This window comes from Sorex fumeus, unplaced genomic scaffold (genome assembly GCF_029834395.1).
Source record: "Sorex fumeus unplaced genomic scaffold, SorFum_2.1 ptg000053l, whole genome shotgun sequence".
Taxonomy (NCBI): Eukaryota; Metazoa; Chordata; class Mammalia; order Eulipotyphla; family Soricidae; genus Sorex; species Sorex fumeus.
In genome coordinates, this window is record NW_026606110.1 from 2,173,469 (window position 1) to 2,196,422 (window position 22,954).

The window sequence follows — 22,954 nt, forward strand, 5'->3', positions numbered from 1 at the left end:
CCTGCGTGGCAGAGCCTGGCAAGCTACCCGTGATGTATTCGATATGCCAAACACAGTAACAACAAAGTCTCCAACGGAGACATTACTAGGCCCGCTCCAGCAAATGGATGAACAGTGGGAGGAGAGTGACAGTGACAGTGACTTAAATGATAAATTTGGAAGGAAGTACTCTTTGCAAGCATAATTGTAGGAGTTAGCAGTTGGGCATTGATTAGAAATTTCATAGAAAAATTTTAATAGGTTAATTTGGTTTTAGAAATAAATAGGAAGTCTGTTAACTACCAAACTAAATTGTTTAAGTAAAAGAAATGAAAAAAATTGGATTAAAGCTAGCAAGAAAATATCCAAATGAGAAGGGATGGTAATGCCTTTGGAATCAAGCCTGAGTGGTCTATAACTTGTATAATAGTTGACTTGCAGCCTTGGTAGATTTTACAGGACACCGCTAAGCAGAGTGTTGTCAAAGAGAAGTTCTAGAAACATGAGAAGCAGTTAGGAAATCTCTTCTTAAAAACGCATTACAAATTTCATCGATTTGATTTTGTTACCACCTTTGAAACCTGCAGAAATGAAATCTAAAGAAACTTAGAGAATGGAAGTATTTTTACTAAATGTATAGTTAACCTCTCAAAGTTTCCTGTGTGGAAACCGCAGAGCAAGACCACTCTGGCCCTCTTGTATATAAAGAGGTTGACTTTCATGCAAAATACATGCACAGTTTTAAATCCTTGGAGATATTTTCTATGTGCATACATAGCACATTGGGATGTCCCCCAAAAAAATCTCTGCTCCCATGTTTTCAGCGATTTTTTGTATATTATTTGAGCTGAAAATATTCAATTAAAGTAGCGCATATTCTTAAATTCAGTGTTTCTAAAAATTAATATTTTAATTAATATTAATTTCAAATTAATCATTTAAAAATCCTGCTTAAAAGTTCATAAAAGAGTAATATTTAGGGATTACACTATTGGAGCTTTTTTCTGCTCTGGAGATGTGTTGTTCTCTTTTGAGCACATCTATTTCTCTTTCTCCACCCATCTTTAAGTTTCTTTCAATAAAAACTTTATTTCACTTAAAAAATAATAGATACTGTTGGCCAGTGGCAGCTTAGCAGTAGAGCACTTACCCTAGGATCATTCCTCAACTCTGGAAAACATGAAAACAAAGAAACTTGAATACTGAAATAAATCAAAAACTTTAATTGTGTGAAATAAATGTGTGGCTTTGCTGTGCAAGTTATGCTCTTTAAAAATTAAAAGTCAAGAGCAGATGAATAGTACTTGAGAAAGGCACTTGCTTTGCACACCGTGGCCCCAGTTCAGTCCCCAGCTCCACACGTGGTCATCCTAGCATAGATGCAGAAATAAGCTCTGAGCAGAGCTGCTATGTCCACTCCCCTGCAAAGTTAAAGGCAAAAGCAGCATTTAATAATGATTTCACATATTTTTTCTTTGAGTATTGTCTTTCTTCTCTTACAGCCAGCTTAATTCTCCTTGGCTTTGTTTTATTGTTGTTTTTATATGACTGTTACCAAGTCATTAAAATACATATTTCATCTCTATATTTATTGGATTTTATGACCGTATCCAGCTGTGCTCGGGCTTACTCCTCTCTGGTCAAAGATCACTCATTGCAGTGCTCAGGGCCTGTGGTGCCGGGGACCAAAACAGTTATCCACGTATATGACAAGTGCCTTACGCCTTTGCTGCCTCTCTGGAGCTCAGTTCATTTGTCTCATATGCTGTAGTCAACATGTGATCTTTGAGCATACTAAGGATTCTGGCATCTGCTTCGGTTCAGTTTCACCTTACTGGTGTGACTCTTCAGTATTTTGAGATATTCTAGAATTCAGATTCTCTCAATTGCTGTATTAAGTGCACTGGAAAATTTGATAAGGCAGATTTATATGAAGTCATTAAGATTCATGATAAAAACGATGATGAAGAGCCAAATCCTCTGGCAGATTATTAAAGACCTGACTCCAGATAGATATTATTTGGATCCAGTATGAAACCAACTCTAAATCTGTTTTACTGTGTTATTGTCAAGTCCATATTTATTATATTAAAGAGTAAATTAATGCAGTCATTTACACATTTTAATAACATCAAGTTACATGAGCTCAATCCTGTTTTCTAATTTGTTATCAGGGTAATGCATCCCAAAAAGGAAATGAGTATGTTTTGCCTTGCTTTCTTCTTTGTTAACTTTTATTCCACTAGAAAATATTATCTAAGTGCTGAAAAACATGTGATGGATGAACAGTCATTTTGTTGAAGGTCAACACTATTTAATTCACCTCTTTTTTTTTTGACTTTTTGGGTCACACCTGGCAATGTTCAGGGGTGACTGACTCCTGGCTCTGCACTCAGGAACTACTCCTGGCAGTGCTCAGGGGACCATAGGGATGCCAGGGATTAAACCCCATCAGCCACGTTCAAAGTAAATGCCCTACCCGCTGTACTAGCACTGTGGCCCCATAATTCAAGTTTTTATAAAAGTGAAAATCATTTTTATCTCTTCATTCTATTGTGTCTTTCAGTAATTTATTTGATATTATTCAAAGAACTAGAGGGGTTATTTGATTTCATTAGCAAAATTGTTAGTATTATACAGGTTAATAGTTAATGCATTTCTTTCCAAATATCATTATATACCCTCTTGCTAATGTACCTGACTTAAAAGTATTTGACGAGCAAATTACTTCTTGGCTTAATCTGCTGAAGTCTGAGAATCTTCCAGAAGGAGATACTTTATTTTCTAATGAAGTTGTCCAAAATTTAGCAGCCAAAAAGAAGTGGTAGACACTGTCACATAATTATCACTCTGTTCTCATACTAGCTGGAGTTATAAGGAGTATTTTGATAATTATATAACTGAAAGGTGTGACATTATAACTGCCCTATCATGAAACTATTTTCAAATGTCATGGTCACGGTCCTCCCGTTGTTCATTGATTTGCTTGAGCGGGCCCAGTAACGTCTCCTTCGTGAGACTTGTTACTGTGTTTGGCATATCGAATACGTCATGGGTTAGCTTGCCAGGCTCTGCCATGCAGGCGAGATACTCTCGGTAGCTTGCTGGGCTCTCCGAGAGGGATGGAGGAATCGAACTCGGGTCGGCCAGGTTGGCCACTTGCAAGGCAAATGCTGTACCGCTGTGCTATCACTCCAGCCCATTTTCAAATGTAAAATTTCTTATTAAAATGTTTGTACTTTGGAGCAGAGATAGGCCAGAGGGCTAAATTCATGCTTTGAAGGTGAGACGCCCAGGCTCAATCCTGGAACCCTGGTGTCCCCAAGCCCAGAGCCCAAGCACAGAGTAGTCCCCAGTTCCAAGGAGATGGAGTGATAGGACAGCAGCTAGGGCGCTTGCCTTGCATGAGGCCAGTCTTTGGTAGCTCATATGGTCCCCAGAGCCATACCAGAAGTAATGCCTCAACATAGAGCCAGGAGGAAGCCAGGTGTGGCCAAACAAAAAGAGGGCAGGAGCGGGGCAGGGGAGAGAGAGAGGGAGAGAGAGAGGGACAGGGAGGAAGGGAGGGAGGAAGGGGAGGGGGAGGGGATAGGGAGCAAGGACTTACACTTCTGAAAGGAATAAAATTTTTAGAAAATTATGTGGTTATGTGAATAAGTCCATTTACATAGACTTGGTGTGAAAGCAGCCCTTGTTGGCTTCTTCCTCACTAAGTAATAATGGATGACCAGGTGTCATCTATACATAAATTAGCACATTAACGTCACCATGTTTATTCCTAGTGAAAAATCTATATAAGTAGGTGTCTCATCCCTTCCAGAGGAAACTGATATTTATTCAGTTTGACTGGCTTCCCTGAGGATGCATAGCTTATAAGTGGTAGCACTCGAATTTATACACTACCCTCCTTGACTGTGAAACCCTGATGGTCTCATGGGTGTTTCATTCATGTGGACTGAGCCAGAAAATGTAAGAGAACGCTCGGCAGTCACTCTCCTTCAGAGGAGATGGCATTGGGAAGTACGTATGCTGCCGTTCATGGATCACGTGTGCTGCTGATTGTATAGGTAGCACCGAATAAAACTGAAGACTGAACCTGGAAGGTCACTAATACTGAAGGAGCAAAGAGTATAAAACATAACCTAGTAACCGAGATTGAAGAAGTACAAGTGACAGAATACAAGTTCACGGAGGATTTTTGAGAATCAGCAAGACTGAGAATAGAGCATCTGACATGTGTTCATCACTCCAGTCAGAGATCGCTCTGCTTGTCTTAACTCATTGTACTCTTCGGAGTGACCTCTCAGTTGAGTGAGGTGAAGTACTGAAACCCCGGTTTGCTCAGCAGCACCCATTGTTACGTGGCTCGCTGGTCATGCGAGCAGGCAGGCCAGATGTGCTTCTTATCAGGGCCCACCGCATTTTTAATCACCTCATCCCTAGAGAGATCAGGTTGTGTTTTGCAGCTGGTCACTGAAAAAAATCAGGTGAGGATTTTGTTTTTTTCCCTTCAAAAAATTCCAGAGGAAAGGTTGTACTGACTTTGATTGATTTTTGGTTAGAGAATAGAAACTGTGAGAAGATAGGAATTGTCAGAGAAGATTAAGGTGCCAGCTGAAAGACAATGTGAGCTGGGGGAGAAGGCAGCTGGGATAGAAAAGGGATCACTAAGTCGATGGTTGGAAGGATCCTTTGGGATGGGAGATGTGTGCTGAAAGTAGATAAAGGACCAAATGTGATGGCCTCTCGGTATCTGCATTGCAAACTGTAATGCCCCCGAATAGAGAGAGAGTGTGGGGGAAATTGTCTGCCATAGAGGCAGGGGGAGGGTTGGGATGGAGGAGGTGTGGATACTGGGGACATTGGTGGTAGAAAATGTGCACTGGTGGAGAGATGGGTGTTTGGTCATTATATGACTGAAACTCAAACATGAAAGCTTTTTAACTGTATCTCGCAATGATTCAAAAATGAAAAAATAAAAAAGAAACAATATGAAAGGAAGGGAGCAATTAGCACAGTGGTAGGGCATTTGCCTTGTCGCAGTCAGCCAGGCCGAGCCGGGTTTGATTCCTCTGCCCCTCTCTGAGAGCCCGGCAAGCTACCGAGAGTATCTCACCCGCACGGCAGAGCCTGGCAAGCTCCCCTTGACGTATTCAATATGCCAAACATAGTAACAACAAGTCTCACAACGGAGACGTTACTGGGCCCGCTCGAGCAAATCGACGAACAGCAGGAGGACAGTGCTACAGTACTCCTTTACAAGGACTCCCAACGTGCATTTTATCTTCAACCCGCTTTCCACCTATAGGTGCTGGGCTTCAGGCTTTGAAAAGTTGAAAAGTTTTGGTCTAAGGGTAGAGATGCAGAAAAGAAAAAGCGATTGAAAAAAATCCCTGAGGAAAATGAAAGGGAACAAAGAAGTTATTTACTCCATGTGTTTTAAGCCTCACCATTAGCAAGTCCTCCCACTTATCCTTGCTGGGGAGCTGGGTGGGAGAGTCCGGATAGATTTACCCTTCAGGCGAGGTTGCTTCGCAGAGAACCTCAGCCTTGCTGGCGAGAAGAGATGCATCTTCTCAGCAGCCCAGTGAAGGAGGCGGCCAGGGCCTGTGCTTTTCTGTCAGTGAAATTCCTGTTGGAGTAATTCCAGACTTGCTGCGCCTTTTCCTTTCTCCTCTTAGTTGAGAGGGCCGGGGTATGACATTGAACCATGTGGTGCTCTGTGCACCCAAATGTGTATTTTAGAATCAGCGGGAGTGTATGGATATGTGTATTTTAGAATCAATAAGAGTATATTGATGTGTGTAATTTAGAATCAGCGAGAGTGCATGGATGCGTGTGCTTTAGCGTCAGCGAGAGTGCAGCTAAAGGAGAGGGAAGAGGAAATTCCAGAGTCGGCAGATCGGAACCCTGCAGGTGGCAGCTCACCGTCCTGGGAATCAGCATTTGCTCCCGGCCTGCCGCCATCCTTTCTCACACCCTGCCCTGTGTCCGCTCTAAGGCACTGTCGCTTAGAGAAACTTGGTGATGAAAATGTAGACCTTTAATTTAATCAGGATTTAGAGACATTATTTCTTTTTCAGCCTTCCTATTTTCTGGCTTGTTTAACATTTTGTGGCTCTCAGTTGAGCTGTAATGAATTTGACTTCTTTCAGTGGGCTCCCAAGATATGCCCATTCAGCAGAGAGCAGTAAATGGTTCAACATGAGCGGCTCCTTATGTAAACATACAAAAGGCCTGACCCAGACTAAGTCAATTTAAGAAGGAAAACATTAAGGCTATGTTTCCTGTCATATACTTAGTCTTCTTTGGTTCCTTATGATTATATTATTGACCAACTATTGCAGACTTCAGTTTATCCTCCTACACCACCTGCCGAATGGTCCAAATGCTACGGGAGGGGAGTTTCGGAAGGGCAAGGCAATTACAATTATAACTCCTACTTTTGGCTAATAAAGCAGCTTTTTGTGTTAAGAGTAAGGAAGTTATGGGCATCTTGACTCACCCCCTTTCCTGATTTGAATTGCTGAAAGGTTTTAAGGCTGTAAGAAGAGGGAGTCTCAGACTTCATAAAGCTCTTAGAAGCACGTGAAGCAGCCAGGAAACTTGGACTCCTATTTATGATAACAGACATTTTTAGAAAAAAAGTCATTAGAAAATGAAACTATATTTCTTATAGCTCAGGTATCTGTGTCTGTTTTTGAAGGAGGACTTTGTGTCAATGCCGGCATTCGGGCCCCAGAATTCCTTTGCTGTGGGTGACTCCCTATTTTACACAGTGTCCATTAGGATCTTTGCTCTGATGATTTTTGAGCATTGTTTCTTGGGTTGTGAACATGTGGTAGACTAAGTCAAAGTCTGGGTAAAATAGACTTCCATTTCTGACTTTGCAGTCAGATTGTTTTTCACTCTTAACCAGGTTGTTGGTTACGTTATAAAATTCTTTGCTTAGGGAGAAGAGTGTTTTGGAAGTGGTAAAATGATTTCCAGTCTTTGAAAAAATAAAAATGAAGTATTACAAAACTGTGTCTATAACCATTTATCTCTTTATACCCAAATACCAATTTAAATTTGGTGGGCTGTGACTTGTATGCTGAAATAGATCATTTAGAAGACATTTTGCTCTAAAGGTAAAGGTAAAGGCCCTCCCGTTGATCGTCGATTTGCTCGAGCGGACCCAGTAACGTCTCCACTGGAGATTTTGTTGTTACTGTGTCTGGCATATCGAATACTCTCAGTAGCTTGCCAGGCTCTCCGAGAGGGGCGGAGGAATCGAACTCGGGTCGGCCATGTTGGCCGCGTGTAAGGCGAACGCCCTACCCGCTGTGCTATCGCTCCAGCCCATTTTTTAGTCTCTAATAAATGTTAGTATATGCTATTTGAATGAAGATGTTTTTAATGCTTCCTCCATTTCGTATTAAAAAAACAAAGTATTTTGAATACTTTCTAGGATCATAATAAACTATTTTTAAGACATAGATAATAAGGTGGGCAATGTTGTACTTTAAAGAATAAATACCAGGAACCAGATGCTTGCCTTGCCTAGGCTTGGTCTCCACCACGTACGTTTCCCCCTCACATACCCAGCATTACTGTCTGTAGCCCCCTGAAGCCAGCGAGTAATGTTGCAGCCATGTGGCACCCAGGACACAAGCAGCTTCTCTTCCAGGCCCAAGGGTGGCCTGACGCCCCTGGAGCACTGCCTGGGACCTCTATCCCGAAGAATAAAAATTAGGGACCCGAGAGATAGTACAGTGGGGAGGGCACTTGCCTAGCATGTAGTCGGCCCAGTTCTATCCCTGCACCCCATCCAGTTCCCCGAGCTTTGGCGAGAGTGATCCCTGAGCGCAGATCTGGGAGTGAGCCTTGCGCATCACCAAGTGTGGCCCAAAACGAAAAAAGCAAGCTCCCTGCGCTTCCCCTCTCAAACTGAAAAAGAAGAAACCTTGAACAGAAGAAGAAAAAAGAAACCTTATGACCACAAGAAAGTCTCGTTTTGCTGCCGGAAAGATGGCTTAGCATGATAACGCACATGCCTAGCACATGGAAAGCCCTGATTTGAGCCTCCAGCTCAGTATGGTCTTCTCAACTCCAAAACACTATACTCCAGTGGTCCCCAGGCACCACCGGAACTGGCCCGTGTTTATCCACCACTAGCATATATTACTATATAATTTTTATTTGAAGGGGTGCATACCTGGTGTTCTCAGGGCTTGCTCCTGGCCAGTGATCAGAGGTCACTTTTGGTAGGCTCAAAGGACTGTATGGAATGCTAGGGATTGAACTAGGTTGGCAGCATACAAGCATCTTAACTGCTGTATTGATTGCTTTTTTTGTTGTTGTTGTTCTTAAGTAATTGGTGTTTTGGCTCTGCTCCTGTTTGCTATGTTTGGGTTTTTTTTTTTTTGCTATGTTTTTTAAAAAGTAATTTTGAAATGCCGGGAGTGATTCCTGAGCACTGTTCCAGAAATAAGCCCCTAGTACTGCAAAGTGTTGCCCAAAAGAAAAAATGTAATTTTTATATAAAGAAAGTGCTACAGAAGGAGAATACTATATTTGATGGAAGAAGAATAGCATTTGTGTTAATTCCACAGAGGAAAGGATAAGAAATGTCTTTTGGAGACAGTGATATGGAAAGATATTTTTTCCCACAGTACAAAATGTTTGTCCTATAAATCATCCTAATATCTTTGTATTATCTGTTTAATCTCCACGGTGTTATGGCTGTTTACTTTTTTATTGCAAATCTAGTTTATTTGGCTTTCTATCTTTATCTCTTTCTTGGACGCTATTTTGGGGCTTTGTTGATTTTTCTCTCTCTTTTATCTCTTTAGTGTCTATTTTATATTTCCTTTCCTCTTTTTGAAAACTTTTTCTGCTGTTCTGTTTGGCTTATTAATTTTGAACCCTATATTTTAGCAGGGGGTTTTTGGAGTGGAATAATCAAATGCCTGTTTTGTTGATTCCTGTAGTGGCTTCTTGATCAATGCCTATTTTCTCCTCGTCCATTCTTGTAGCTCCTGCTGGAGCTTCCATCCCAATTAACCTTCTCATTCCATTTTTCATGCCTCTCTTAGCCTAGTTACCCTCAGCCCTCATGGGAGCCCAAAGTAAGCAAGTCAGTCATTGTTCCTAACCTGATACCTTTGTGCTCTCTCTCTCTCTCTCTCTCTCTCTCTCTCTCTCTCTCTCTCTCCCTCCTCTTTCTCTTTCTCTCTCTCCCCTCTCTCTTTCTGTCTCTCTTCCTCTCTCACCCTGTCTCTCTCCCCACACACACACCACCTAGGGCCCCTATGCATGTAAGACATACTCTCTCTGATTGACTCACACCCTCAGCCCTCTCTTTTAGCATCATCTGATATCTACCGCTTACATACAAATCACAGTTTACAATCATGTAAATTTCATAGTAGACTCTTGCCCCTGTTCCCCTACCCACCTACCTCCACACCACATCATTTCATTAGTGTTCAACCAATTAGATTATCCTTTTTCTAATATCTGAAATTGTTTCTTTTCAGTATCCATACGTAAAACTTTTAGATCCTTTTATCATTTCAACTTCTAGCTTGATTGGAAATTTCCTAGGGACCAAATACTATTTTTCTTTTGATAATTCACTTTATGGTATTTGTAAATACTAAACAACTCCCTAACTTTGACAGACTTTAGTTTATCTGTCTCTTAAATCCTGACCCCAGATCTTCCATCCTACTATGCCAACTTTGATACTTCTTTTCTAATAACTTATTTTCATGATACTTCATTAAAATATAACCTTGAACTTTTGGTATTCAATATGCCAAACACAGTAGCAACAAAGTCTCCAATGGAGACGATACTGGGCCCGCTCGAGCCTTTGGTAATCTAACTTTACAGTATTGACCGTTTCATATATTGGGTGAGTAGTGGGTCCAGTCGATCTAAGTTCTGTAACTCATATGAGCTGATACTTCTCCCTGTGTTACTGCATCCCAAATAATACAGTCTTCTTAGCAATCTGTCTTTTTGACAATTGTGTTATCCAAAGGCAAGGAGTGAAGAGTGAGATTCACCATGCTCTGTCACTTTTCTGACAGGTCATCAGAGGACTTCGGGCAATTAATTAACATTGGACAGTCAACTAAATTTTGAGTGAGAAAAACTACTCAAATTAAAATGTCAGTTTGTCGATTACTAGTTTGTGACTTCAGTTCAGTCTTTCAATCACTCTGAATTATTTTGTCTTGGCTAAGCCATCGTATTGATGGTTCAAGCGCGAATGATCAAGTACGACATCATTGGTCTGACCGAGACAAGAAGGCACGAATCTCACCATGCCGTTTTCGACACTGGAGAAGAATTGTTCCTCTGAACATGCGATAAAAGAGGTGTCGGAGGCGTCAGTGTCCTTGTCAACACAAACTTGGCCAAGAGCATTGATTCATTCGAATGCCTAACAACCCGAATCGGACATTTACATTTGAATAGATGTGGCTCACTGCCTGCAGTTTTTATCTTCATTGTCTACTCACCAACATCTCATTATGATGAAAGAGAAATTGAGAACTTCTACATGGAGCTGGAGAAGTTCTATAAAGAAGACCACACCTTCTACAAGATCATTGTGGGTGATTTTAATGCCAAGATAGGACCAAGAAGATCAGCTGAAGAACTTCACATCGGGACCCATGGCCTAGAATGGAAAGAACAGGGTGAGAGACTGTCTGAGTTCATCATGTCGACCAAGACCATTCATGGTAACTCACAGTTCCACAAGGCAGAATCTAAACGTTGGACATGGGAGTCTCCCGGTGGACGATTCCACAACGAAATAGACCACATCATATTCAATTGATGGTTTTGCCTGACCGATGTTGCTGTTGTCCCAAAATTTCGAACGGGATCGGACCACCGTCTCCTTCGTGCAAAATTCTACTTCACAGAGCGGGGAGAAAGGGCTGCAAAGTTCAAAAAGAGAACTCCCAGAATGACCACCAACTGGGAACTCTTTGGCACTATTGCGGCAACATGGGAAGATGCCATTGTTGACAACATTGACGAGGAATATGATCGACTGGTTCAGCACCTCCATGAATGTGCGAGGAACGCCAAGAGAGGGATAGCCACAAAAAAACGCCTGTCTTCGAAAACTCTTGAGCTAATTCGCCAGCGTGGTTTGGCGCATGCCTCAGGCAAGCGCAAGCTAACGTCCAAGCTCGCAAAGCAGTGCAGAGATGCGATCAAGGAAGACCTGAAAGAGAGAAGAGCCGAAGTACTGGTAGAGGCGGCAGAAGCCGGGAAAAGTATTCGTAACGCCCGCCTGTCCTTCGCCAACTACAAGACCAAGATGACTGCCCTCCGACGTCCTGATGGATCCATCACATCCTCCAGAAGGGCAGTGGAGAAGATTATCCATGACTTCTACTCAAATCTCTTCGATAGCCATGTCCACTTGCCGACATACCAAATTCCACAGGATGGATATGTCGTTCCCAATGTTCTCCCTTCCGAAATCCGACACGCCATTTCGTTGGTAAAGAAACGAACAGCACCCGGCCCAGACAAGGTCAGACCTGAACACCTTAAGAACCTGCCATCAGTACTCATCAAAACACTGGCTTGGCTCTTCACTCGCTACCTGTCTGAATGCAAGGTTCCGTCCCAGTGGAAAACCAGCAGGACCGTACTACTGTTTAAGAAGGGAGACATCCATGACATTGGCAACTATCGCCCGATCTGCCTATTGTCTGTCATCTACAAGTTGTTCACTCGAGTCATCCTAAATAGGATTGGCAGAACACTAGATGAAGGACAACCATGCGAGCAAGCCGGGTTCTGCAAAGGATTCAGCACCATCGACCATATCCACACGATAACCAAGCTCATTGAGGTTTCTCGGGAGTTCAAGATGCCGCTCTGTCTAACGTTCATTGATTTAAAGAAGGCCTTTGATTCTGTTGAGACGGAAGTGGTCATTGAAGCCCTAGCCAATCAGGGCATTCAAGCCCAATACATCAAGATCCTCCGTGAGCTGTATTGCGGATTCACTACCAGGATCTCACCATTCTACAAAGAAGTGATCATTGATGTCAAGAGAGGGGTTCGGCAGGGTGATACCATTTCACCGAAACTCTTCAGTGCCACCCTCAAGAACATCATGCGACAACTGGAATAGGAAGGAATGGGAGTGAAGATAGATGGTCGGCAATTACACCACCTCTGCTTTGCTGATGACATTGTTTTAATAACACCAAACATCAGCCAAGCGGCACAAATGCTGGCCGACTTCGACCATGAGTGTGGAAAGGTCGGTCTACAGCTGAGTCTTACGAAGACAATGTTTATGAGAAACAGCCTCGTTCCTGATGCCCCATTCGCTCTCAATGGAATGACCATCTCCGAATGCAACAGCTATGTGTACCTAGGTCGAGAAGTCAACATGACAAATGACCTGACACCCGAGCTGCGCAGGAGGAAGAGAGCGGCTTGGAACGCCTTCAAGAACGTCGAAGAAATAGCTAAGAGGACGAAGAACCTCCGGCTCCAGGCACATCTCTTTGATTCCACTGTTCTTCCTGCATTAACATATGCCTCAGAGACCTGGGCCCTACGCAAACAGGATGAGAACGCTATTCAGGTCTCCCAAAGAAGAATAGAAAGAGCTATGCTTGGAATATCACGTTTCACTCAAATGAGAGAAAGAATCCGGAGTTCCGACATCCGTCGACCATCAAGAATCAGGGATGCTGTCTCATTTGCCAAGGTGTCAAAAATCAGATGGGCTGGTCACGTAATGAGATTTAAAGACGACCGCTGGACTAGAGCTGTTACTGATTGGATTCCACGGGATGTCAAAAGACTGCGTGGCCGCCCACCTACCAGATGGTCAGACTTCTTCGTCAAGATCATGAACGATCGGTTTGAGGCCCTTCATGTTCCCAGAGCGAACAGATGCCATTGGGCTACACTAGCACGCGACAGGGACAAATGGAGACGTTACTGGCGCCCGCTCAAGCAAATCGACGACTAACGGGAAGTTAAGTGATAAGTGATGAAGCCATCGTAATAGAAACATGCCATATCAAAATGATTAAAGTCATAAAGTATGCAAGAGTACTTAGAAACACAGGAAAGTCTTGGGGATAGCTTAATATGTCAACATAAGGTAAAGTGCTATGCATGATAATTTTGTATACATTTTCAAGTTGTAACATATTTCTAGTCCCTGCCTCATCGATTTGATGAATCCACTGTGTTCGTCCATAAATCGGGAGGGGTGTGGGACATGGGAATGTCATGATGTTAGGGAACAGCGTAAACATAGAACGTTCATTTTGTCTTTTTACTTTTTTCACTTCCTTTACAGGAGAGCCTTGAATTTAGGAATTCTTCGAGATCCTGGATCAGAAATCGAAGATAGACAATACCAAATAGACCTGCAGTCCATCAATATTGGTACTGCTGTTTGGGACCAGCTGAAACCAGAGAAGGATAGTTGCACAGGCGGGGCACTCACAGAGACTGAGAGAAATTCCCAGAACCCAGCGCTGGAATGGAATATGGCCAGCAGGTAGGAAATGATTGAAAAGCTCCACTTTCTGCTCTTGCACTTCCAGACCAGCTGGTGACCGATCACCAGCCAAACTCTTTCCATACTCTCCTGCTCTCCTGAATTTCATGACAAATGTAAAATGTGTTTTGTAAACGTATCTTATGATTTTGCTTAGAAAATTGGTCACACGGGTTACTACTGGCTGTGCACTCAGGAACTACTCTTGGCGGTTCTCAGGAGATCATATGGGTTGCTGGGAATCGAACCCAGGTTGGCTACGTGGAAGGCAAATGCCCTACCCACTGTGCTATCACTCCAGCCCCAAGTTTATCCCGGCTTATTTTTTAAAATGTTTCTTCTTTCTGCTTAATAAGGAGAAAAATTGAGAGAGTTCTGGGCTTTTTTTTTCTTTTTGGGTCACACCTGGCAATGCACAGGGGTTACCCCTGGCTCATGCACTCAGGAATTACTCCTGGCGATGCTCAGGGGACCATATGGGATGCTTGGAATCGAACCCGGGTTGGTCGTGTGCAAGGCAAACACACTACCCTCTGAGCTATCGCTCCAGCCCTGGGCTTTTTTTTTTTATTTAATTTTTTTTTATTAGTGAAACACCATGAGGTACAGTTGTAGGCTTACAAGTTGTTGTGCTTGGGTTTCAGTTATACAATGATTGAGTACCCATCCCACCACCAGTACCCATTCTCCACCCCCACCAATCCCAGTATCCCTCCCACCCCCCATCCCCCATCCCACGCTGCCTCTATGGCAGGGCACTCCCTTTTGTTCTGTCTCTCCTTTTGGGTGCTGTGGTCTGCAGAAGAGACATTGGGTGGCAATCATGTTCAGTCCATGGACTACTTTCAGCAGGCATCTCCCATCCTGGGCAGAGCACCCTTTATTTGGTGCTCCCTTCTCTGTCTGAGCTGCCTTTACCCCTAGAGTGTGAAGCTGACCTCTGAGTCATGGAGTGAACAACCTGGTATTTATCACAGCTGCTCTTGGGTGTTAGTCTCTTATTTTGTTACTTTATTTTATCCAGATGAATGCTATCTATGTCTGTCCCTCTCTTTCTCACTCATTTCGCTTAGCATAATATTTTCCATGTAGTACCACTTGTATGTAAATTTCAGGACTTCATCTTTTCTAACAGCTACATAGTACTCCATTTTATAGATATACCAAAGTTTCTTCAGCTAGTCATCTGTTCTCGGGCACTCAGGTTTTTTCCATATTCTAGCTATTGTAAACAGTGCAGATGTCACTTCGACTATACTTTTTAGCCTCTCCGGGGTATATTCCCAGGAGTGGAATTGCTGGGTCAAATGGGAGCTCAATTTCTAATTTTTTGAGAGTTGTCCATACCGTTTTCCAAAAGGGCTGAACCAGTCGGCGTTCCCACCAGCAGTGAAGGAGGGTCCCTTTCTCGCCACAACTGCGCCAACAGAGGTTGCTTTTGTTCTTTTGAATGTGGGCCATTCTCTGTGGTGTGGGGGAGAGCTGCCGCAGCTCCGTGGGACAGTCCATCACCTACTGGGCTGTGTTTTTAACTAACACAGCTTATATTCAGCGTGAGCTTTTTTTTAAAGCTTTGATTCTGACCGTGAGCTGATTAGGAGCTGTCGCTGTGTCTTACCGGTGTTATTCACCCATCTTCTTGTCGGTGTCAGCTAGAATTGCAGCTACACATGAAAGATGCTTTTATATTCTACGACTGGGAGTCTTAAATGGTTTTAAGAAGGTTTTAATTTTTTTGAAATCCATGTTTATTTTCTATTTAACATTTGAGATTCAGTAACCTTTGTTGCTTATAACACACCATTGCTTTGCTAATTGGATTCCTTTAAAACTGGCTTTCCGCCTCTTCACCGCTGTGGACTTCCGTGGTTGAAAGCACTGTATTATAGGTTATATTATATGCCTCTTAAGAGTTAGTTGTGTGGAGGTTCTGCCCCTTTTCACCGAAGCTCTAGGGCACAGGAGGTAGCTGAAGGGCTGGATTTGGTCCCCAGCACAGCTTCCCTGGGCACCGCCAGCCCCAGTGCCAGTGTGTATCCTAGTTTACCACGTTAACTTACTTCATTTTTGCAGCCATGCTGTGGAGTAAAAATTATAGGTAAAACTGTATCACTGCATCACTGTCATCCCATTGTTTGTCAGTTTACTCGAGCGGGCGCCAGTAATGTGTCTATTCGTCCCAGCCCTGAGACTTCAGCAGCCTCTCTTACTAGTCTTTCCCAATGATTGGAGGCTCTTTCAGGGTCAGGGGAATGAGACCTGTTATAGTTACAGGTTTTGGCATATTGAATACGCCATGGGGAACTTGCCAGGCTCTGCCTGTGCTGGCGGGACATGGTGTGGTAATTATCGAAAATGGCTAGAACAGTCAAGAGTGACCTGTTTTCTTTGGCTCTGAGTCCTCAGCACCCAGCATTGTGCTTGGCGCATGGGGAGGACTTAGAAAAGGTTGGAGCAGGGCATGAAAGAGGGATTCAATGAGCCAGTTGAGCAAACAGATTCAGTGACTTGAGTGCAAGTGTTTCCAAGAAATGGTGGTTCAGATGAAGACAAGATATTTCAGAACTGATGTAACTCAGTTTTGATTAATCTTGGCAGATAGCCAAACACACTTTAATAAAATTATATTTTTGTTCAGTAATAGGTACTTGAGATCAGATCCATACCCTTCAAAGAGACACATAGCGAAGACTTTTTTGCTCCCTCCTCTTGCCCCGATTAACCTGTAAATGGTTTTGTAGCTCTCCAGGGAAGCAATGGAGCCAGGACAGCCAGAGTCCAGTGGCTGCAGGGGTGTGGGAGGCTGGAGCAGCAGGGCCAGCGTCAGGGGAAAGAGCAGCTTCCCAGCCAGGGAGAGTGAGCGCATGCGCAGGGCCCGGCACCTCGGCCTGGGATCCTCACCCCCCTTGTGTTGAAAGTGGCGTGACTTGCAAGAGTCTTGGCCCCTCTCTCCCTGCCCCTTCCAAATTGTGTGCATATTTGTCTTTTGACAAATTGTGAGCTCCAGATCATCTTCAGCAGGTTATTGTTGAACAAAAAGGAGTTTCTGAAAGGTTCCTGTGCTTCTCCAGCCTCTCTTTGAACAGCTGACTCTCCAGCCTTCTCCTTCCCCTGGCCTGCCCCCTTCTGCTCAAGGCCAGCCTCCCTGTGCTCAGCTCACCCTCACCGTGAGCCGCCCACTCTCTCCCACTCCCTCCCAGCAGCCTTTTCACTTCGTCTGGGTTTATATTATAATCTGAGCAAATGAGGCACCGCCACCTCACCTGTGCCGGCGCATGGTACACGCAGACTCCATTCATGCCCACAGCACTGTGCTTACCCGGCTGCAGTGTGGTCCATGTGGGGGCAGGGCGGGGCAAAGAAAGCTTGTCTTAGAATTTCCTGAAAGTGCTGGAATTCTCCTGTGAACATTACTTTTCTTCTTAGAAATCAACTAATTGTTATTATCGAGGGGGTTGGCTTAAAATAGTATTAAAGGCTATATTTTTGAATGCTATTTTTCTTACGTATCACCAAGATTTTATTTGAGGGCTGGACAGATGGTCTCAAGGGCTGGGGTGCAGTGCTCCCCGTGCGGGAAGCCCACTTCGGTGCAGGACACAGCTTGTGGTCCCCTGTGCAACTTCTCGGGGGATTTCTGAGCACCACAAAGCATGACCCAAAAACCAGGGGGGAAAGAGGGGGGGGAGGATAGATAATTTAACTTTTAACTTTCATTGTGGTACAAAAAGTTATAGCATATTTATTTGTTTAAATGTTTGATGCACACATCAGATCATATGTACTGTCGTATAAACTTTAATACATATGTAATATTTTTAAGAGTTGTTGCTATATTTATTTTGCAAAGCTGAATTTGAATTTGATACATTGTTATATCAATTATTGATTGATAATGTTATATCGATTTACTGGCACCTGCTCGAGTAAATCAATGAATAATGGGGATTAAGTGATTAAGTGACATTGTTATATGGGCTGGAACAATAGCATAGTGGGTAGCGTGGTTTGCCTTGCACACAGCTGACCTGGTTGGCCCAGGTTCGATTCCTAGCTTTCCCTCCCAGAAAGCTACCTAGAGTATCTCACCCACACAGCACAGCCTGGCAAGCTACCCGTGATGTATTGAATATGCCAAACACAGTAACAACAAGTCTCACAGTGGAGATGTTACTGGGCCCGCTCGAGCAAATCGATGAACAACGGGAGGACAGTGACAGTGACATTGTTATAAATTATCAGTCTTCTGCTTCCTGAGAGGATAAAGCTGGGTATGTGGTAGGATGGATTTGTGTTGACACTAAAACCCCGGAGGTGTGTATTTCCAGCCTCAGTCTTCAGAGTTGGTGATTTATTCATTTGTCTTCTGATCACTTATTTTTATTCTTTTGGAATAAAATATTTCTCAGATATTTAAAGGAGTTCTTGACTATTTTGATTTGTGATTAATCAAATAAGATTCCTTTCAGAATTGCACCTGACATGTTTAACAGAATATGGAAGGAAAATGTTTTTTTGATTTAAATCTGTAGCCTGAAAATTGTCAGTTTTGTCTTATAAATTCACAAGTCTCAAAACTAGTGCCCACGCACAATTCCCATAGTTCTCACATCAAGGCCTTATGTGATTCAGGGAATTACTACCGATTTCCTGAACTTGACCCTGGACGTCCATGGGAGGCCTCGCTCTTGCGTGCCTGTGCCCGGCTGTGAGGGAAGGCCTGGGGAAAGGATGCGCCAGCGCTTCCTCTCAGCAGCCACAGCCCGCAGGCTTCTGCCCTAGTGACGGGGGTCCCTTGGCCAGCCCAGGGGAGCAGCATGGGCCATCTCTGTATTGTGGTGCAGTGTTGATGGGTACTCGGGAGCTCGGTGATGATGCTCGTCCTTGTTGTAGATCATAAATGCACTCGACACACCCATATCTTCAGTCCCTTTCCCGTCTTCTTAAATCTCCTAATACTCTAACTGCTATACTTGTAAATAAAAAGAATAACACTCTGAAGCAAAATCCAATCCATGACGCACCATAAATGGCTACGTTTCCTAGCCTTCTTAGATATTTTATTTCAAAGAGAGGGAGACAATCCAGATTATATCCAGGATTTACTTGCAAGTTTTGTGCATCGGTCAGCATTTTCGTATTACCTCAGTGAATGCTGTGAACACTCTGCCTTGTCCATCATTATAGGTTCTTGCTGCGATAGAATGTACTGAATTAAAACCAGTCTCTTGACGTCTACCCCTTGGTGGATTCCTGCTCGTGTTCTGGACACACAATTTCTTGTGCTCCTTTCTGTCAGGAACTGTCAGCAGTGCAGACCCCCTGCCCCTCCCCCCAACTCCCCCTCCTTCTTAAAGTTTATCTTGAAAATTTTCCCTGGAAAAAAAAGAAGCTCTCAAGAAGAATTAGATGCAGGAGTTAACCAGAAACTATACTGGAGCTATTATCCATTGAGCTGCTCAGAAAAATTGAATTAATTGGTATTTCCATAAAAATGTGCTTATAAAACCTTCAGTGGTTATAATAAATATAGCACGTGTGATCTCTGTCACAAATATTAGCCGTAATTTTGCTTTATTGGTTTGAGGGGAGGGATTTTTTTTTTCTTTCAAGAGTAAGAGCATTTGCTTAGAGGGAGCGCTCAGTGGGCTGGCATGCTTGTTCTGCACGTATGAGTTGTGGGTTTGATCCCTGGCATGGCATGATCCCCAAGCACTGAGCTGAGAGTAGTCCCTGAAAATTGCCAGATATGACCCAAGAACCAGACCAAACCAGGATAAAACCCAGAAAGCAGAAAGAATGAGGTTATTTAAACATTATTTAATTTTGCCAGACTAACTTTGCACTCGTGTTTTGTTTTATCATACTATTAAAATCATCCCTATTCCAAGTTGTAATTTTTGTAGTTGTATTCATGGAGATCTTACATCATTTTAGATCCTTCCAGATTGGTCACAAGTCAGATTGGATAAAAATCTTAGGTTCCCGGGACCCCCCCCACACACACACACACCTCTACCCCCTTCACTTGATGAATTGATATCCCATTACTCATCAGTTTGCTAGAGCAGGCGCCAGTAACATCTCCATTCATCCCAGTCCCGTGCTAGTGTAGCCCAATGGTGTCTCTTGTTCCAGAAACACGAAGAGCCTCAAACCGTTCTTGACTAAGAAGTCTGACCACATCGTAGGTGGGCAACCACGCGATCTTTTGACATCCTGTGGAATCCAGTCGGTAATGGCTCTAGTCTAGGTCATCTCCAAATTGCATTACATGTCCAGCCCATCTGATTTTTGACGCCTTGGCAAATGAGACAACTCCCTGATTCTCGATCATCAACAGAGGTCAGAACTCTGGATTCCTTCTCTCATTTGAGTGAAGTGTGATACTCCAAGCGTAGCTCTTTGGATTCCTCTTTGGGAGACACGAATAGCATTCTCATCCTGTTTTCGTAGGGCCCAGGTCTCTGAGGCATATGTTAATGCAGGAAGAATAGTGGAGTCGAAGTGATGTGCCCAGAACTGGAGGTTCTTCATCCTCTTAGCTATTTCTTCGACGCTCTTGAAGGCATTCCATGCCACTCTCTTCCTCCTGCGCAACTCAGGTGCCAGGTCATTTGTCATGTTGAGTTCTCGACCTAGGTACACATACCTGCTGCATTCAGAGATGTTCAAACCATGCGAGCAAGCCGGGTTCCAAAAAGGATTGAGCACAATCGACCATATCCACATGATAACCAAGCTCATTGAGGTTTCTCAGGAGTTCAAGATGCCACTCTGTCTAACGTTCATTGATTTAAAGAAGGCCTTTGAGTCTGTTGAGACTGAAGCGGTCATAGAAACCCTAGCCAAACAGGGCATTCAGACTCAATACATCAGGATCCTCCATGCTTCATGAGCTGTATTACGGATTCACCTCCAGGATCTCACCATTCTACAAGGAAGTGATCATTGACGTCAAGAGAGGGGTTTGGCAGGGCGATACCTTTTCACCGAAACTCTTCAGTGCCACCCTCAAGAACGTCATGCAATGATTGGAATGGGAAGGAATGGGAGTGAAGATAGACGGTCGGCAATTACACCACCTCCGCTTTCTGATGACATCATTCCAATAACACCAAACATTAGCCAAGTGGCACAAATGCTGGCCGACTTTGACCGTGAATGTGGAAAGGTCGGACTGCAGCTGAATCTCACGAAGACAGTGTTCATGAGAAACGCACTCGTTCCTGATGTTCTGTTCACTCTCAACAGAACGAACATCTCTGAATGCAGCCCGTACTCTCTAGTTAGGTTCAATTCAGTTCATTTGCCAGAATGACTCTCAGGGAAACATTTGACTTGCTAAATTGCTGGTTTATTCTAAAAGCTGTAATTGGGAGAGCAGCCTCTAAGGAGAGATACGGGTGGCGGGGCGGGGAGGGGAAGTGCCCTTGCTCTTCCTGCACCCCATTCTTCCCCCAGTATCCATGCCTTCCCCTGTCAGGGCCCAGCCCTTTATGAGTTTTGGTCCCAGTTGATGGATTCGGTATTAATCACCTCCTGCAGGCACTCTCCTGCTTCTCTTCTTCCTAGAGCACACCAAGCAGGACTGCCACACGCTCATCACATGGTTGGAGCACCTGGTAACCCCCTCCCCCCCCCTCCACACACACCCTCAGAAGCTTCCAGAATTCTCTTAATCACATAAAGACACCTTCCTTATTCCCACCTCGAAAGACATTTCTCAAGTTTGGGAGAGCAGTGAGCTTGGGACCGGTGATGAAGACCAAATACGTATGTTTTATAAATCACAGGATTTTAACAGATGATATAAATTACAGCTGCAAAACACACACGAGGGCTTTCCCATTATTTTTAATTTCCAGGGAGATCTAGTTTCTCTCTCTAAGCTCTCTTGCTCAACAGGCAGATTTCCTCATTCTTCTCTGCTTCTTACAGGTATTTGAGGGGCCCTCAAAAGGCCTCTGATATAGTTGTATTGCTCATATTCAAAATGTTTGCATATTAGGGATCTAGGGATTAGCTTGCTGTCTCAATATGGCCATGCTTCCTCTCCTCTGGAATGGCCTAGATTCTGCCTTCACTAACAATGGCTACGACAACTTTGAGCTTTATTTTCCCTCTTTTGTTATTTTAAACCTTAGGTGTCTAGTTAAATATTGGCAGAGTTTAATTTTTGTAGTTATTTCTTGGTTCCCTTTTCTTTCTATCCAACCTATATTTGAATGTGCTTTAAATATATAAAAAAAAATTTTTTTACCAATTCTTAAGAAGTATGTCATTACTTCCCATATATGCTGGAGTGACACAAAGGAGAAGTCAGCATTACAGGCCAAAAGAGATGCCATTTTATAGGACTCTTGCCTTCAGAGTTTCTGTTTCCTTCAAATCTCATGGGTCTCCTGTAGATCGTATTACTGAATTAATTCCTTGCATAATGGGAAAAGAGTCTGATATGGACAAGTATGCTTCCTCCCTTCCATCAGACTCTAGCTAGTGTTTGCTCTTCCTTGGTTATCTGCCATCTTCTCCATTTTAAGGGAATTTTAATACAGCGTCTAGTTGAGCGCTCCCCCGTGACAGCACATCAGATGTTCCATGGTTCTCACATTGGTCATTTTATGGAATCTGAGCTATTAGGCTGTAATTATGATGTCTCTCAGGATCTCAGCCTTTCCTCTGTATTCACAAATTTTAATACTTCATCCTGTTACCTTCCATTCACCAGACCTCTTAATTCTTTAAAATTGACTTTCTTGAAATCCAATACTCCTGTGTCATAGAACCAGATGATCCAATTTGCTTTTTGGCAGACAACATATAAAGCTCTGCCCGTTGCAAAGTTCAACAAAAAAATACAAGTATTCTTTAGCCACTCTGGTAGAAAAGGAGAGAGAAAAATGAGTTTTATCTGAACTTTTCCATGAGACAACTTATTGCCAACTCTCTGATCTCAACTTTATCACTTTATTATAGAAGAGAAAAATAAGGACATTTAAAAGGAATATTAAATTAATAGTTCAAAGAAACTTTTGACATATGGCTTGCTATTAAATGGAAAGTTATATTCATAAAATGAAAACTACGAATATGTATAATAAACATGAAGATATGCACTCGGAGAAGCTTTGGTTTCTCAATTATGTCTTCCAGTTTTATTTCCTCTCATGTATGCAATGCTTCATTAGAAATTATTAGAAAATTTGAATGTAGAATAGAAATATGGTGCTAAATTTCTGATCAAAGGGAAGAATGTAGAAAGAGAACTAGAAACAGAAGCCCAACGCTATTCTAGCATTAACTTGCCCTCCAGACCCAATTCTAGGACCTCTGTTCCCCCTGGTTAACCTTAGTATAGTATCTGATTCATTCTCTCTCTCTCTCTCTCTCTCTCTCTCTCTCTCTCTCTCTCTCTCTCTC

General features: G+C 43.2%; 1 protein-coding gene across 4 annotated transcripts in view; it reads left to right on the plus strand.

Annotated features, from left to right (window-relative positions):
- VPS13B (vacuolar protein sorting 13 homolog B) overlaps positions 1-22,954 on the plus strand; it is a 667,453-nt gene that overhangs the window by 398,247 nt on the left and 246,252 nt on the right. For all 4 annotated transcript variants that reach the window (XM_056124953.1, XM_056124949.1, XM_056124951.1 and 1 more), the window contains exon 30: positions 13,328-13,531. In XM_056124953.1, the coding sequence (XP_055980928.1) occupies positions 13,328-13,531 (204 nt within the window). The remainder of the gene's footprint in view (positions 1-13,327; positions 13,532-22,954) is intronic.